This window comes from Aythya ferina, assembly GCF_964211825.1.
Source record: "Aythya ferina genome assembly, chromosome: 5".
Classification (NCBI taxonomy): Eukaryota; Metazoa; Chordata; class Aves; order Anseriformes; family Anatidae; genus Aythya; species Aythya ferina.
This window is the reverse complement of record NC_140301.1, coordinates 46,864,342-46,877,852: the sequence shown is the minus strand read 5'-3', so window position 1 is coordinate 46,877,852 and position 13,511 is coordinate 46,864,342. Positions and strand designations below refer to the sequence as shown.

At 39.7% G+C, this 13,511-nt stretch overlaps 1 protein-coding gene across 2 annotated transcripts in view; it reads left to right on the top strand.

Annotated features, from left to right (window-relative positions):
* RMDN3 (regulator of microtubule dynamics 3) overlaps window positions 1-13,511 on the top strand; it is a 41,521-nt gene that overhangs the window by 1,483 nt on the left and 26,527 nt on the right. For both annotated transcript variants that reach the window (XM_084520091.1, XM_084520092.1), the window contains exons 2-6: window positions 105-300; window positions 961-1,107; window positions 5,718-5,985; window positions 7,379-7,481; window positions 8,797-8,857. In XM_084520091.1, the coding sequence (XP_084376217.1) occupies window positions 105-300; window positions 961-1,107; window positions 5,718-5,985; window positions 7,379-7,481; window positions 8,797-8,857 (775 nt within the window). The remainder of the gene's footprint in view (window positions 1-104; window positions 301-960; window positions 1,108-5,717; window positions 5,986-7,378; window positions 7,482-8,796; window positions 8,858-13,511) is intronic.

The window sequence follows — 13,511 nt, the reverse complement described above, 5'->3', positions numbered from 1 at the left end:
AACTCTTATATCCTCCATTTTCTGAAAACAAAGCTGAACTGAGATTTCCTACGAGAAATCCCTTTCCATTTGCATCTAATGAACTTTTTCTCATTTTTTTTAAGCCCTGTCCAAAATGCCAGTTCCTGTAGAGGCAGGAGATGGTGTTGTGTACACACCTCTGCTGACACAGGATGAACAGGTGGATGTTCTCGACCGCCTGGACTTCATGTTGAGAAACATTGCAGAGCTAAGGAAAGAAGTGGAGGAGCTACGAAACAGCCTGCAGCACTTAGCTGGAGAAATCGTTGGTGAAGTCAGGTGAGTATCGACCCTTCTCCTTCCTCATCTTTTCCTATCGTTGTGCTTTTGTACTCCATAGCACAGGAAAACAGCCATGATTAATTAAGTGTATGTTAAGTGCAGAATGAAAAAGTGGAAAAAAAGTCTCCTTAGTTTCCACTGGCGTCTTGGCCTCCAGTGAGATTAATATAAAAATATGTAAAAATGTATATTTAGCCAAGTTTGCATTTTTTTTCTTCTGGAATAGTAAGTATTGACACTTGCTTAGGACATATTCTAGACTAGGAAGGTTATTTGTTTTGTAAATCTTTGTCTCTTGTTACTGCTGTTTTGTCATTAAGTGCTGCCAACTGTAGGTGACATATGATACATAATAAGAGGTCTTAGGTTCTGCAAGGGGCTTCAGGATTCCTCTGCCTTTGTTCACTGAGGAAATCAGAGGAAGGCATGTGATATGATTATCCTTTTGCATATGTATTGCTGTGGTCAGACTTGCTTTAAGAGTAGAATACCATGGTACTGATGGTAGCAAGATGTTTGTGTAAGCAAGAGCAAGTCACCTTGTGAATTTTTTGGGGTATAGAGCACATTGGATAGAATCTGCTAGAGAGAGGTAGCATACGGAAGCAGAATCTCACCATCAAGTGGGTTTTGTTTCTCTTTTTGCCTTTCTTACAGGTGCCATCTGGAAGAAACGCAGAGAGTGACACGCCGAAGGCGTTTCCCGTTCCATAGGGAAAGAAGTGATTCCACGGGGTCCAGTTCAATTTATTTCACAGCCAACTCGGGAGCAGCTACCACAGATGATGGAGAAAGCGAAGGCGGGTAAGCAGAACACCATGTCTGAGGCAGCTTTTATAGACTTTGGTGCCCAATTACTTACTTATGAGCAGTGTCATGCAAAGAAAAGGTTTGTTTTCTTTTCCCTGCTGGCTGGCTGTCATCCTGGTTTTATTTGCTTTTATTGCAATAAGTCCACCTGATGTATTATGTAAGGGAAAGTTATTTCCCTCTGAGGCCCCAATGATAAAGACTGCTCCTTAAAAAGAAAACTGAAGCCTTCCAGTGGTGGTTATCAGCACGGGACATGTCTTTGCTACTGTACGCAGCTTGGTAGGAAAGTTAACAGTGTACTATAGGGAAATCAGCAATGCTCCAGTTGGTCTGGATCATAACTTCGGAATATAGATTTTTTTTATTACACTTTGATAGTGATTGCTGAAGGCAGATACAGCTCCCTGAGAATCTGAATGACACGGCACAATTTGAAGCAAACACACACACATGATAAAACCTCAGAAGGTGTTTGTTAGTGGGAGTTGGGAGTTTCAGGAATTCATTCTTAATGTATGATGGGTGATCAGGAGCTTTTGCCAGAAATAAGTGCTGTGATTTCAAGCATGACTTTTAGGGAGGTGGTAGGAGAGACTTAAAAAAAAAAAAAAACAAAAAAAACCCACAAACATTTGATTAGGAAACCTTGCAGGAAGAAGGGTATTAGGACCCCAGCCTGAAAATCAAGTGAGAGATTTATCAGGCTACAAATAAAATTTCCATACATAATACATTTTAGAATGTCTGGAAAACTTGAGAAATCTAAACATACTCCCGTTAACTAACGTGTCGTTGGCTCAGGTATTTCTTGTGAATTTTTCTCAGTGTGTATCAGTGATCACTTTTGTTGCTTAGGTTCTTCTAATCTAAAACCAGGTGAAAACTACAGTATAATTGAAGAACACACACAAAGAATCCAGTATAAATGCAAGTATTGTGATATTAAAGGAAGAGGTCTGCTGCATACATGTGCCAGACTTCTGCCTTTCTGATGAAAGGCTACTGTGCCTTAATCAGATGAATTTTACAGCTTTTGAAGTATGTAGACATTTTCTAAAACACGCAGTGCTGGCACTAAACATTTTCCCAATGAAGTTGACATGAAATACAATTTAAAGAGAGAAGTTAATTAAGGCACAAAGAGAAAGAGAGGCAGAATTGGGACGAAAGGTGCTGTTTGGTAGTGGCGTAATGACCAGTCAGCTGGTGCACACTGACACTTTGCAACATGGGTTTGTAATCAGGACACAAAGCTGCAATTACTGGAGCAGCCTCCTAGAACAAAGGACACAGATCTGTGGGAAAGCAGGCTTTCTTACTTCCAAATAGGTCGTTTTAGTGTTCAGTCTCAGTAACTGGAATTGGTGAGGCAGGAAAGAGCTGATATGGTGTCATTCAGGTGATAGAACTGCTTCATTCGTCTGAAGTGTGTGTTCATATGAAAGCAAAATTTGGGAGTAAGTGAGTCACGGTGGTGTAATGTGTCAGAAGGCTACATAATAAATTTTATATATATATATATATGTTTGTCTGTATATATATATAGTTGAAGGCAGGACCTGTGCCATCCAGATAACAACAGATGTGTTTAATCATCAGGTTGCCAACAGATATTTTATAAAGCATATTGAAAAGGGTGATATTTTTCAACAGATACCAGCCCCAAGTGGCATCTGATCATTAGAAATTTTTAAGTCACGATAGAGGCCAGGACGGATCCTAAGGTTTGCTCAGACTCTTCTCGGAGGACCTCAAGTGAAGTGTGGAGTGGGGGCATATTTTACTCTAAAACCTTGTTACTTTATCAGGAACCTTCTCATGGTTAGGGGATTTTTTACTTTTTATTTAAAATCTATAAGAAGTTTTAATGACTGGAGTGAAGAACTAATGGATAAGCAGCTCTCGTTTGAGGTAAATATAAATATATGTATGTATAGGATATATGAATGGTGTATCTTGTCACTGTGGTATTTGTCCTACATAAATAAGTGTAAGGTTAGTCTGTTCAGGACCAGCTGCCTTTGGCATGCAGTGTTTTCTTCTAGAGATGTAAATACTATATTGTATTGTAGAAAATCAGGGTAGAAAATGCACTTTTTGGAAAAAGAATATTTGAGCTTTTTAGCAGCCGCTGGGAGGAAGAATAAGACTATCCTTAGATACGTTTCAGCCGTATATTCATTTCTGGCAATTGCATGCTTTTAATGAAATCCAGGGGGTGAAAAAAAGTCACATTTCAGCTTTATTTTATAAACCACATGGACCATATAAACCACATATAAACCACATATAAACCACATCTTCTCCGATTTCACATACAATTGACAAAAATCTCCACAAGCTTTCAGGAGCCTGGGGGTCTTGGGCTGTTACAGAACTTAATTTCTGTATATTGCTTTGGCACTGCTTTGGTCTTTCGGGCTTCTTCACCTCCTTCCATGTGCTTTTCAGTTCCAGATAGTGTGTTTTCATTTTCTGTCGGGATGTGTGCTAGCCAGAGGCCTCAACATACCAAAGCATTTAAGGACTTTCCATCATCATAAACTTGGGAAAATAGGCTGGTAATATCTAAATCCCTTAATCTTTCTAAAAACTCTTGAGTTTATGAAATTATATACAGCATTACATCTCTTTTTAAGCTGGCAGCATCTTGTATGAGCTGTCTTGGAGAAAACACATTTTTGTGGTGAAGAAAGGAGTGTATAGGAGCCACCTGTTGCTGCTTGTTTTTAAAGGCCTTACTGTGTTTCAGGATCCTTCAACGTGGAAAGTGGTTTAAGTACTGAAATCTTTGCAGCCACCAGTGAAATGTTGCAGTGAAACAATATCACCGCAGTGGAGCCCACAGCCATGCTGCTTAGTGGGTTAGGATGGGAAATAATGAATTGGGCTAAATCTCGGCCACAGAGGAAATTTGAGGAGTTTTTGTTTAAGTACTGAAAATGACATAGTCTAAGGAACTAATAATATCATTAACCGTGAGAAAATACCATGAAATTAAGCTTTTAGCTCGATCTGAATGAGAGCCGTGCCAGTGTCACCTACCACCATGTTGTAAGTAGGCAGTGCGGAATTTAATGAAAAACCTTCAGCACATCACCCTGTGTTTGGTTTCCATGTTGTGCAGGGATGCCAGATGACTGTTACTTTACTTCTTGTCTTATTTGTATATTTTTTAAACTACAAAATGGTACTTTTTAAAATTTATAGTTGCAGCCTGTGGTGAATGAGGCTATTTGCCTTCTACCAGAAAGGGAAATGCTTGAGCATAATTGGTGGTTCTTAGAAAACTGAAGTTTTGATAGCCAAATGTACTTTGTTATCTGTCTGTGGCCAAATTAGTGTAACTGCTTTCTTTAGATACGCACACTAGTCACATATCTGTATCTCCAGACAAAGGCAGCTAGCTTCACATGCAGAGTGATGGATTCTGCCTTGGAGAACAGTGTGGCCAGGACAAAAGGGAATACAGCTAAAGTTACCGAATACTCCCAGGCTGTGACAGCTTTTAATTCTAACTTTTAGAAGTTCAGCATTTAACTTGGGCACAGGTTAATTAGGAAACAGCAACAAATATCGTCTAGAATTAAACATTTATGGGATTTGAAGCTTACTGCTTCAGGAAGGTTGCCTTCTACACAGATAAACTAATGAAATCCGAATATAAAAGTACAAATTCTTAAATTCCTGGCTAACTTGGGCTGCTCCTTCCAGTTAAGCACTCACAGAAGAATGTGAGGGGGTCAAATAGGTCAAGAAATCTTCTTCAAGTTGTTTGAAACTATGCCCTCACACTCATTCTGTAAGTAGGTACTGTACCACAATTATATTATGCTGCTTTAAATTTGCAACTTAGGTGCCTGTGTATGATGTGGGGGAGCTGAATTTTAGCCATTTTCAGCAGTTTTGATCTAAGCTTTATCCTGTTTCTTTTGACTAATTTAGCAGCTAATCACTGCCTAGGTTTTTGTTCATGGGGTGCCCTTCTTTGGCTCATCTGCCATCTCCTTGCTTGACTTTTGCTCAAGCCAAATAGTTTGGATTGCTCCCCTCCTGTTTTGTACCTTTTCAGTGGGAACAAGCTGTTTTGTGTTTAGCACTCAAACAATATAATGGAGGTATTAGGTATTGCCAAAACAGCTATTATGTCTGAATTTCCTGGAACAGGTTAAAAATCTCAAATTATATTTTCTACGTGGATGAGCGTGTTGGATCTTTTGTTGAAATTTTCTTTTACAATTCATGCATTTAACTAAATTGTTCTAGGTCTCTTCTTAGTGTTTAATTCTTACAGTTAAAAGGCCTAAGGGAAGCTTTTAAAGTGTGTGGACAAGATATGGACCTTGTGACTGGGCTCTACTTAACTTTTCAGGGGCTTCCTTTCTTTCTTCAACCTTTCGTGGTTGTATATGTTACATGAGAAATAATGAATGGTGTGTCATTTGAAAGGCTTGTATCACACAGCATTCTCTGAGATAAACTGAGATACATTACTCTGTTAGGAAGAGTTGTTTTTTGTGTACCATATGTGTCATAGCCCAGCATCTCCTCAGACTAATTTTCCATTCTTTTTTTTTTTTTCTTTTTTTTTTTCCTGAAAGGTACACCACAGCCAATGCGGAGTCTGACTATGACCGGGAGTCTGAGAGAGAGAGTGAAGAAGGGGAGGACGAAGTGAGCTGTGAAACAGTGAGAACAGTGCGCCGGGATTCCCTGGATCTTGTCAACGAGGATGAAACACCTTTAATCTTAGATTCCTTGCTGGAGGAAGGACTGGGTCAGCTACTGCAGCAGGCTGACCGCTTGCATAATGGACATGAGCAAGAGAAGAGAGAGGGATTCCAGCTGCTTCTGAATAATAAACTGGCGGTAAAGGTTGCCTTCTTATATCTTCCAGCAGTGATTTGTGTTTTTAGCTAAGTAGCTGGGAAAGAGGAAATTGCATTTCTTAGTGGGATCCAGGTTCTATACAACAACTGGGCCCCTTTTCAGCTGCCCTCTTTCTCAGGAGCAGCCTAGGAGCTGGCTGAAGACCAAAACGGGTCAGGCTACAGCAGCAGCCAGTTCCCAGTCCCTATCTGTCCTGGAGCTCCACTACATCGTGTCATCACTTTCCCTGAGTGAGCACCGCACAAATGCAAAGTAACAGCGGGATGTCTATACAATAAACTCAGCTAGTGTTTTGATAACCTGGATATGTCACTGTATCATACATGTGATACAAAACTATCCTGATTCAGTTTATGTTGGTGCTGCAGCTGAGGTGAGAGAATGTAGCACAGGTCTGTTCTACTCCAGCTGTCACAGGGAGCTAGCTTTTATCTCTGGCCGTGCACAGTGATGCACCCAGCCTTGAAATGTGCCTTGCTGAATGCAGCATTGCTGCTGTTGTGATCTACAGTGGCTAATTCAGGACTGCCTTTGCTGCAGTTGTACCATCACCCTCTGTTAGCATTTATCTGAGAACTACATAGCCATTAAAGACAACTTTTTAGGTTTTAAAAAGCAAAGCCTGTACTACTCCTGTGTTTCCATGAGTTACAGAGGGAAAGATATAAAAGATGACTTGATCATTTCTAATTCCAAGGGAGTTTTTTCCTTCCAATTGGGAAGAAATGGCGGAGTTGTCAGTTTCTGAAATACTTTTGTATGCTTCTTTATTGTGATCTCCCACTTTTTTTATATTTACAGCACCATTGCAAAATAAACCAGATTAGATGGTTGTGTTTTTAAGTTTACTTTTTTTTTTTTTTAAAAAAAAAAAGCTTGCATTTGTTAGAATATAACTGCTCCAGTTTTATTAGTGCACCTCTGGTTCAAGAATGACCCAGGAATTGAAACTGAGTGCTGACTGAAACGTGAATAATAACATTCAATTTCTGATTTTAATGAAGTGGTGAGGTTTGGGGTTGTTGTTTTTTTGTTGTTGTTGTTGTTTTCTTCCTCCAGTGTTTTCAGGTTAGTGGAGACTGCCAAAAAAATGACCCCAGTATAACCTCTGAAGTGAAGGGAGGCCTTGTTAGAGGGCAGCAGTCACTAGATTAGTACCAGAAGTGTAACATTGTAAGCTTATAAATTCAGCCACTCAATTTCCTCTTTTGAGGTTCTGCTTCAGTTCTTGTAGACTTGGACCTTTTAAGGTTTCAGAAATGTCTGTGCAACTTGTAGTATCTGCCCTCTCTTGATTTTTCCCTCTTGTTCTATCAATGGCAGAATGGATGTTTTACATAGTTGGTGCATCTCGTTTATGTTTTTACTGCAGTATGCGGACCAGAGAGACTTTCTTTGGCGCCTGGCCCGAGCATATAGTGATATGTATGAAATCACAGAAGACACGGATGAGAAGAAAACATATGCATCTGATGGTAAGGAATTGTGTGTTCATGGAAAGGAGAAGGGGGTGTTTAAACCTGATGCTACACTTACAAACCCTGCACTGCAGACTGTGTGGGGGCATTATGTGGTTGTACTGTGGTGGTTGGTGGTATGCATTCTGAAAGGCAGCATAAGAGGACCAAAAGCTACTTAAAAATGTACAAGTTTGTTTCTCAAACCTATCTTAGATATATCCTGTGTGATAGTAAGATAAGTTTTTGCTTTATTCCATTTGTTTTTTCTTGTGTTGCTGACATGTGCAGGTACTTAAAAAAACTAAATGCGTCTGTTTAGTTAGTGAAATCAGTTTCGTTTCATTTCATTCTCCTTTACTATCTTGAATTTGATTTTTTGGCAAGTTTGTAGGTGGGTCAGAACAAAACAAATTATCATATTTATTTTATTAAAGATGTGTGACAGAAGATTCTATTCTAAAACATCTCTATCCTGTTTATTATCCAAATAACTAAATATACTTTTTAATATTATAAGTAATATAATTATTTTCTGGAAACCACTGTAGCCATTTAAAATGTGAAATTTACCTTCTATTTGGATAGTTCTTTTTGCCTTTAATAGGTGCTTAATTCTCGTTTTTTTGAGTCTGCAGGTTCTTAGAGGAAAGAAGGGAAGTGAGGCAAATTCTAGATCTAAGGCTGTGGAATGAATCAGAACAAAACCATTGCAAACTTTGTTAACTTTTCTTGACACGTTAGGGAAGATACTTTTTGTTACAGATGAATGTACTTCCAAATAGGGTGAAATCATGTTGACAGGTCAAGAAAATTTGCTACTGTGCTTAAAATTCACATGATCTCTTTGAGTGATATTGGATGCTCCATATCACTGCAAGGGTGTGAAATTATATATGGATGTGGTGGTTTCACACCAGTAGCAAGCTAAGCTCTGCCATGTTGTTCTCTCACTCCCCCTCCTCAACAGAACAGGGGGAGAAAATGTGATGACAAAAAAAAACCTTGCAGGTTGAAATAAGGACAAGGAGATCACTTACCATTTACTGAAATGGGCAAACCAAACTCATCATGAGGAAGAATAATTTATTGCCTATCACTAAGAGTCTAGAGCAGTAAGAGTTAAAAGCAAACTAAAAACACTTTCCCCCCATCCTTTTCTACCTGGTCCCCCCGGGCAGTGCAGGGGAAAAGGGTTGTGGTTGGTCCATACCACTTTGTCACTTGACTGTCCTTCACCATCACTCTGCCCCTGCTCCATGTGAGGTCCCTCCCTCCTTAGAGGAGGCTAGGACTGAAAGTGGCTGAATTTCTTACCTCTGACCACTTGCAGGGAAAGAAGAGCTGGAGATTGCCTTTCAGAAATGGGATGAAAGTGCTGAGTGTCATCAGTGGTATGTAATTCTCTGTCCTGTTTTTAAGAAGGATAGGAAAACTGGAGATTGCTGTGAGCTGAGCTGCATTTAAAAACTGTTTAAGGAAAAAAAGCTTATATGCTCATATTTGATGTACACTTCGTTAATGCTATTTTCCTTAAAAAGACATTTCTTAATAGCTGTGGTTAATTGGCGTAAGTAGTAGTTTTACAGACAATAGCTTTCATTGCAGTTATAGAAGTAAACTAAGGATGCACCTCTAGATGAAGCTTGGAGAAATAAGCTATTGGCAAAATGGGTTTGAGATGAATGAGTACAATGAGCCCTATTAAATTTAGCATCAGTGTGAATTTAGCAGACTAAACTGCGTTTTCTTTGGGCTTCTGATAGCTTAGGTGCATATATTGTGAAAGGTTGAAATGAAGGCAAGTTTGCTTTAGAAGCCTTCCTGGGAACTGGGAAATTCCCCTTGTAGAAAGCGGAAGACGACTGTTTGCTCAGCAGACGACTTTTGGGCCCGTGTACGTGCCTGAGCAGGATGCTGCAAGCCTCTTGCCACAGAAACGAGCTGAACTCCAGCAGTACCACTTGTGATTGTGCAGACCCTGGGAAAATGTGTCTGTGAGCGTCCTGTTCTGTGCTGGTGCAGACGGGCTGCCAGAGAACGTCTCTCACAGATAAGCTACAGAAAGCTAGCCTGAGCGCTCAGCATGGTGAGGCTCACTTTATTTTCTTTCACAAGTCCTCTATTTCCTTTGGCCCCTTTTCAGCCCCCTGTAGAGTAAGATGTATATCCTTTACAGCCCAGCTCACAGCCAGCTGCACAGCTGTGGGGGCAAAGTCTTGGGAGTTACACATTAAATATGTACGAAGTTTTTCCTTTGTGTTCCTCCAACATTCTTGGGTTAATTGCTGGTTTTTCCTCTGTCACTGACATTTCAATAACGCTCTGCTGCGCGGAGATGCTTGCTTTATGTCAGGAGTGTGATGTATGTGCCTCAGTCGGCTAGGCCTGCTAGCGTGGGCTTAGTGCTGCGCCAGTGTTCCTACATTTATCTTAATTCTGGAGGAAGGAGAAACATCGTTCTTATCAGATAGCTTTTTTTTAGTTGTCTGGAGAGTGTCTGCTGTCCGGGACTGCTGTAGTCTGATTGTGTATGCTGCTTGTCACTCTGCAAATGAGATTGAAATCTTTGAAATGAGTTGAGACAATAGCAGTAGAGGCACATGGCTTTCTTTGTCCAAAGATACTTTTTTTTTTTTTTTTTTTGTGGTAAAAGATGAAATGATCTGCAATTTAACCAAGCAGTATTTGTGTAAATGCTGCAGTTGACAGGATTTTGGTTCTAATTCGGGGTATAATGTATATATACTTATAAAGCTTAGCTTTATAATACAGAGTTTGATTGCGTGCAGAGTAGTTACTGCAATGGGACGTTTAGTCATGTGTTTCCAACACAAAATGTCAAGCCTTTTCAGCTGAGCACGCTGCCATGTTAAAATCCATGCTGAACTTGTTCCATAACAGCTTTGGTGAAAGAGCACGCAATTCTCGTCCTGTTAGACCTGTCCTTTTTCCAAACAGGAGTAAGGCTTCTGCACATCAACATCTTCCTTCTAATTATAAAGAACAGCTGCAGAAAGGGCTGCTGGAGAAAGGAAATAGCAGAACAGTATGTGGGAGGCATGGGATTTATTGGAGATGAATATCTAACTACCTTTATCAGATGCAGAGATTATTTGCTGTCATGAATCTAACAGGAAATTAATTCCCATTCCAGCTCTGTTGGGGTCATGGGATGGTCGCAAGCTGTTTTAATTACAGTCTCTTCTTATGCTAATTAATTTTACCATGAGAAAAAATGTATTGCTAATGAAATACTGCTTAGTACATTGAACGATATTGAAATACATTGTTCATATATTTGAAAAACATGGGATAAAGTATAATCCTAAAAGACTAGTATTATAGTTTGTTTTCCTTTTATTTGAGTAATGAGTATATTGCTCAGAATTACTTTTAGTTCATCATGCTGTCTGCTTAGGAAAAAATGTTCAGGAAAATATAAGGGGAGGGAAAAAAGGAAAGTATACAATGATCAATTTCCTCTGGTTTGCCATCCTTAACTGCAGCAGGCAGAAGTGCAGAGGTGCGTTCACTGTCAGGTGATGGCCCTTGTGCTCTGCCAGTTTGTGCAGTCCTGTTTGCACCTCCACAGTACTTCTGTTGTCCATGTTGTCCATACCATCCTCCAGTACAGGTGCTGCAACATGCTCCATGTAGAAAAAAAAATGCTTGCTCTGAATTTGTGGGTAGAGGTTTTAAAACTTTCCTTGGTTTTGATTTGATGCCATTGCTCTTGGTTTATGGAGAAGTGAGCAGGGGCTGATTATTCACACTTTCTTAATTGACAGTTTTATTCTTTCAGTTGTTTCTCTTCTGTATCGGTCCCCTTGCTGAAGACTCCTAATCTTTTATTAGATTATTTTGAGGAATCATTTTATTGTCCTCATCACCCCTTGTCTCTCTGTATTCTATTTTGACTGTGTCTTTTCTTTTTTTTTTTTTTTTTAAGACGGGAGTTAAAGGAGCAGCATGGATTTCTGTAATTCTAATGTGATGATCCTTTTTGTTCTTACTTCCATATACAGTAATCAATGCTGTCTTTTTCCACAATGTATTAAATTGATGTTTTAATAGAAATATTCCAAGCAATTTTAGTAGTTCTTCACTTGAAGCTTGTGACTGTGTATTTATCTATGGGTGCATTTTTCATGTGTGTATTATGTCATGTTGGCTGTTATTTTCTGTTTTCTCAATTGCAACTTAATGTTTATGGCTTAAGGTACAGTTTTGCTGCTTTTTGGTGCTTATTCCTTGCACTCTATGTTATTTTATATTCTTCGCTCCTGTTGCACAAATCATTCCCTGTTTAATTGGCTTTACATTGAGATGCATGTTAAGCAGGACAGGAGATACTCTGCATACAGTCTAATCATCATTGCAAGCAAAGCTTCTTTTTCTTCTCAATGTCTCATAGTTATTGCAGTAATGAGTGATATTTAAAAGCTATAGACAAAGTAACAGTGAACAAGAAGGAATTGCTGAGTGCTGGCTAAGGCAACAGCAAGTGGAGAGTGACTGGCTGCAGCTTGGGACTGTTCTGTGGCTGGATCATTTGAAGGCTTTGGCAGCATGATAGCAAATGGTTTCTCAAGAACAACAGGGAAAGCAGTAAGTGTCTGGGACTCTGTCTGGATCTGCCCAAATATGAAGGAGAGTCCTTTCATGGATCTCCTGGGTCTTCTTGACATTAAGTTTGGTACAAAGCTGCTATTGTAGCCATGTGCTCTTGGAACTCAGCTGGTCCCAAAAGAGCCATCTCCGCAGAATGGTTGAAGCAGAGCTGAGATTTGATCAGCGCCACACAGACAAGTCAGCCTTTGTACAGCAGGACTGACCTCTGGCTGTGCTTTGCTTGTAGGCACTGTTCTGGAACACAGAAACATGTAAGGGTTGTCTTGGGTGTCTGATGTATTTAGTGCCTTCCGAATAGATCTGTATAGTGTGAGCTGATGGATAGTACGCCAAGTGTTCTTTATGCATACGTACTCCTTTCTTATAATTACCTGGTTCTTATTTTTGATGCAGATATAAATGTAATTCTTTTGCTTTAATTGGGTAGATATTTCCAAGTAAATAATTTGATTTGTTAACAGATTTCAGCTCATGAATAGGAGGACAGCACAAGGTTGTAGATTTGTTCTCGTTTACTTTCAGGAATGGATGTAGGAGTCATCATTTTACAAACCTGTGCAGTTTGCTGCTTAGACGTGAGTATGTGACATTGTCACAGATGAAGTGTGAGAAACAGATTCACCCTTGTTAGAATCCCCTGCCCATTTTGATGTGTGTGTTTTCAGTGCAACAGCAAGCACGTAACAGCAGCTGTAAGGATCAGGAAAGCAGAGAGCAGTGTGTTAGCCTTGGCTTCAGCTCCTGTTGTTAAAAGAAATATTGGAAGTACAACCAGAGCAGTAAGGGATTTCAGAGGTCCATCTGGGAAAAATTTTGCAGGTGCTGTATTCCCAGTTTTTGTCTGAGTTGAATATTTTGTTTTGAAAATGAAATGCTGACTGCTGAAAGCTGTCATTGCAGAAGTCATGAGCTTTGGCCCATCTTGGAGGTATTATGTATGTTGATGTGAATTAGGGGAGGATGTGTTCTTGGGCTGGATGAGCCTCTGAAGTGTGTGCCCCCTCTTCTACAAGTCTGTTGCTTTCAAAGATCAGCTTGCACACTTGATAGTCGCTGAATGGTGTAACAGCCCTTTTAAATTCAGTTGGTACATTTGGCTGTCCTGTGGGTGGATATCATTTTTTTTTGAGAAGTGACAGCACTCCGGATATTACTTGAAGATAGCTTTAATTTTAACAATTGGCAGTACTTCAGGATTTAACTCTTCATGGATTACTGCCCAGAATTGGCCAATTTTGAGTTATGCCTGGATTTCTGAGCTGAGCTTTTTGTGTTCCCAAGGTGGATTAAACAGGGGAATTACTGACAACAAATTAGGGGCAGAAGCAACTATAGCAAATAGGAATATTCATTGCATGATATTCCAGCACTTACAGGAGGAACAATAGCATTCAACTCAAGCCACCTGAATGG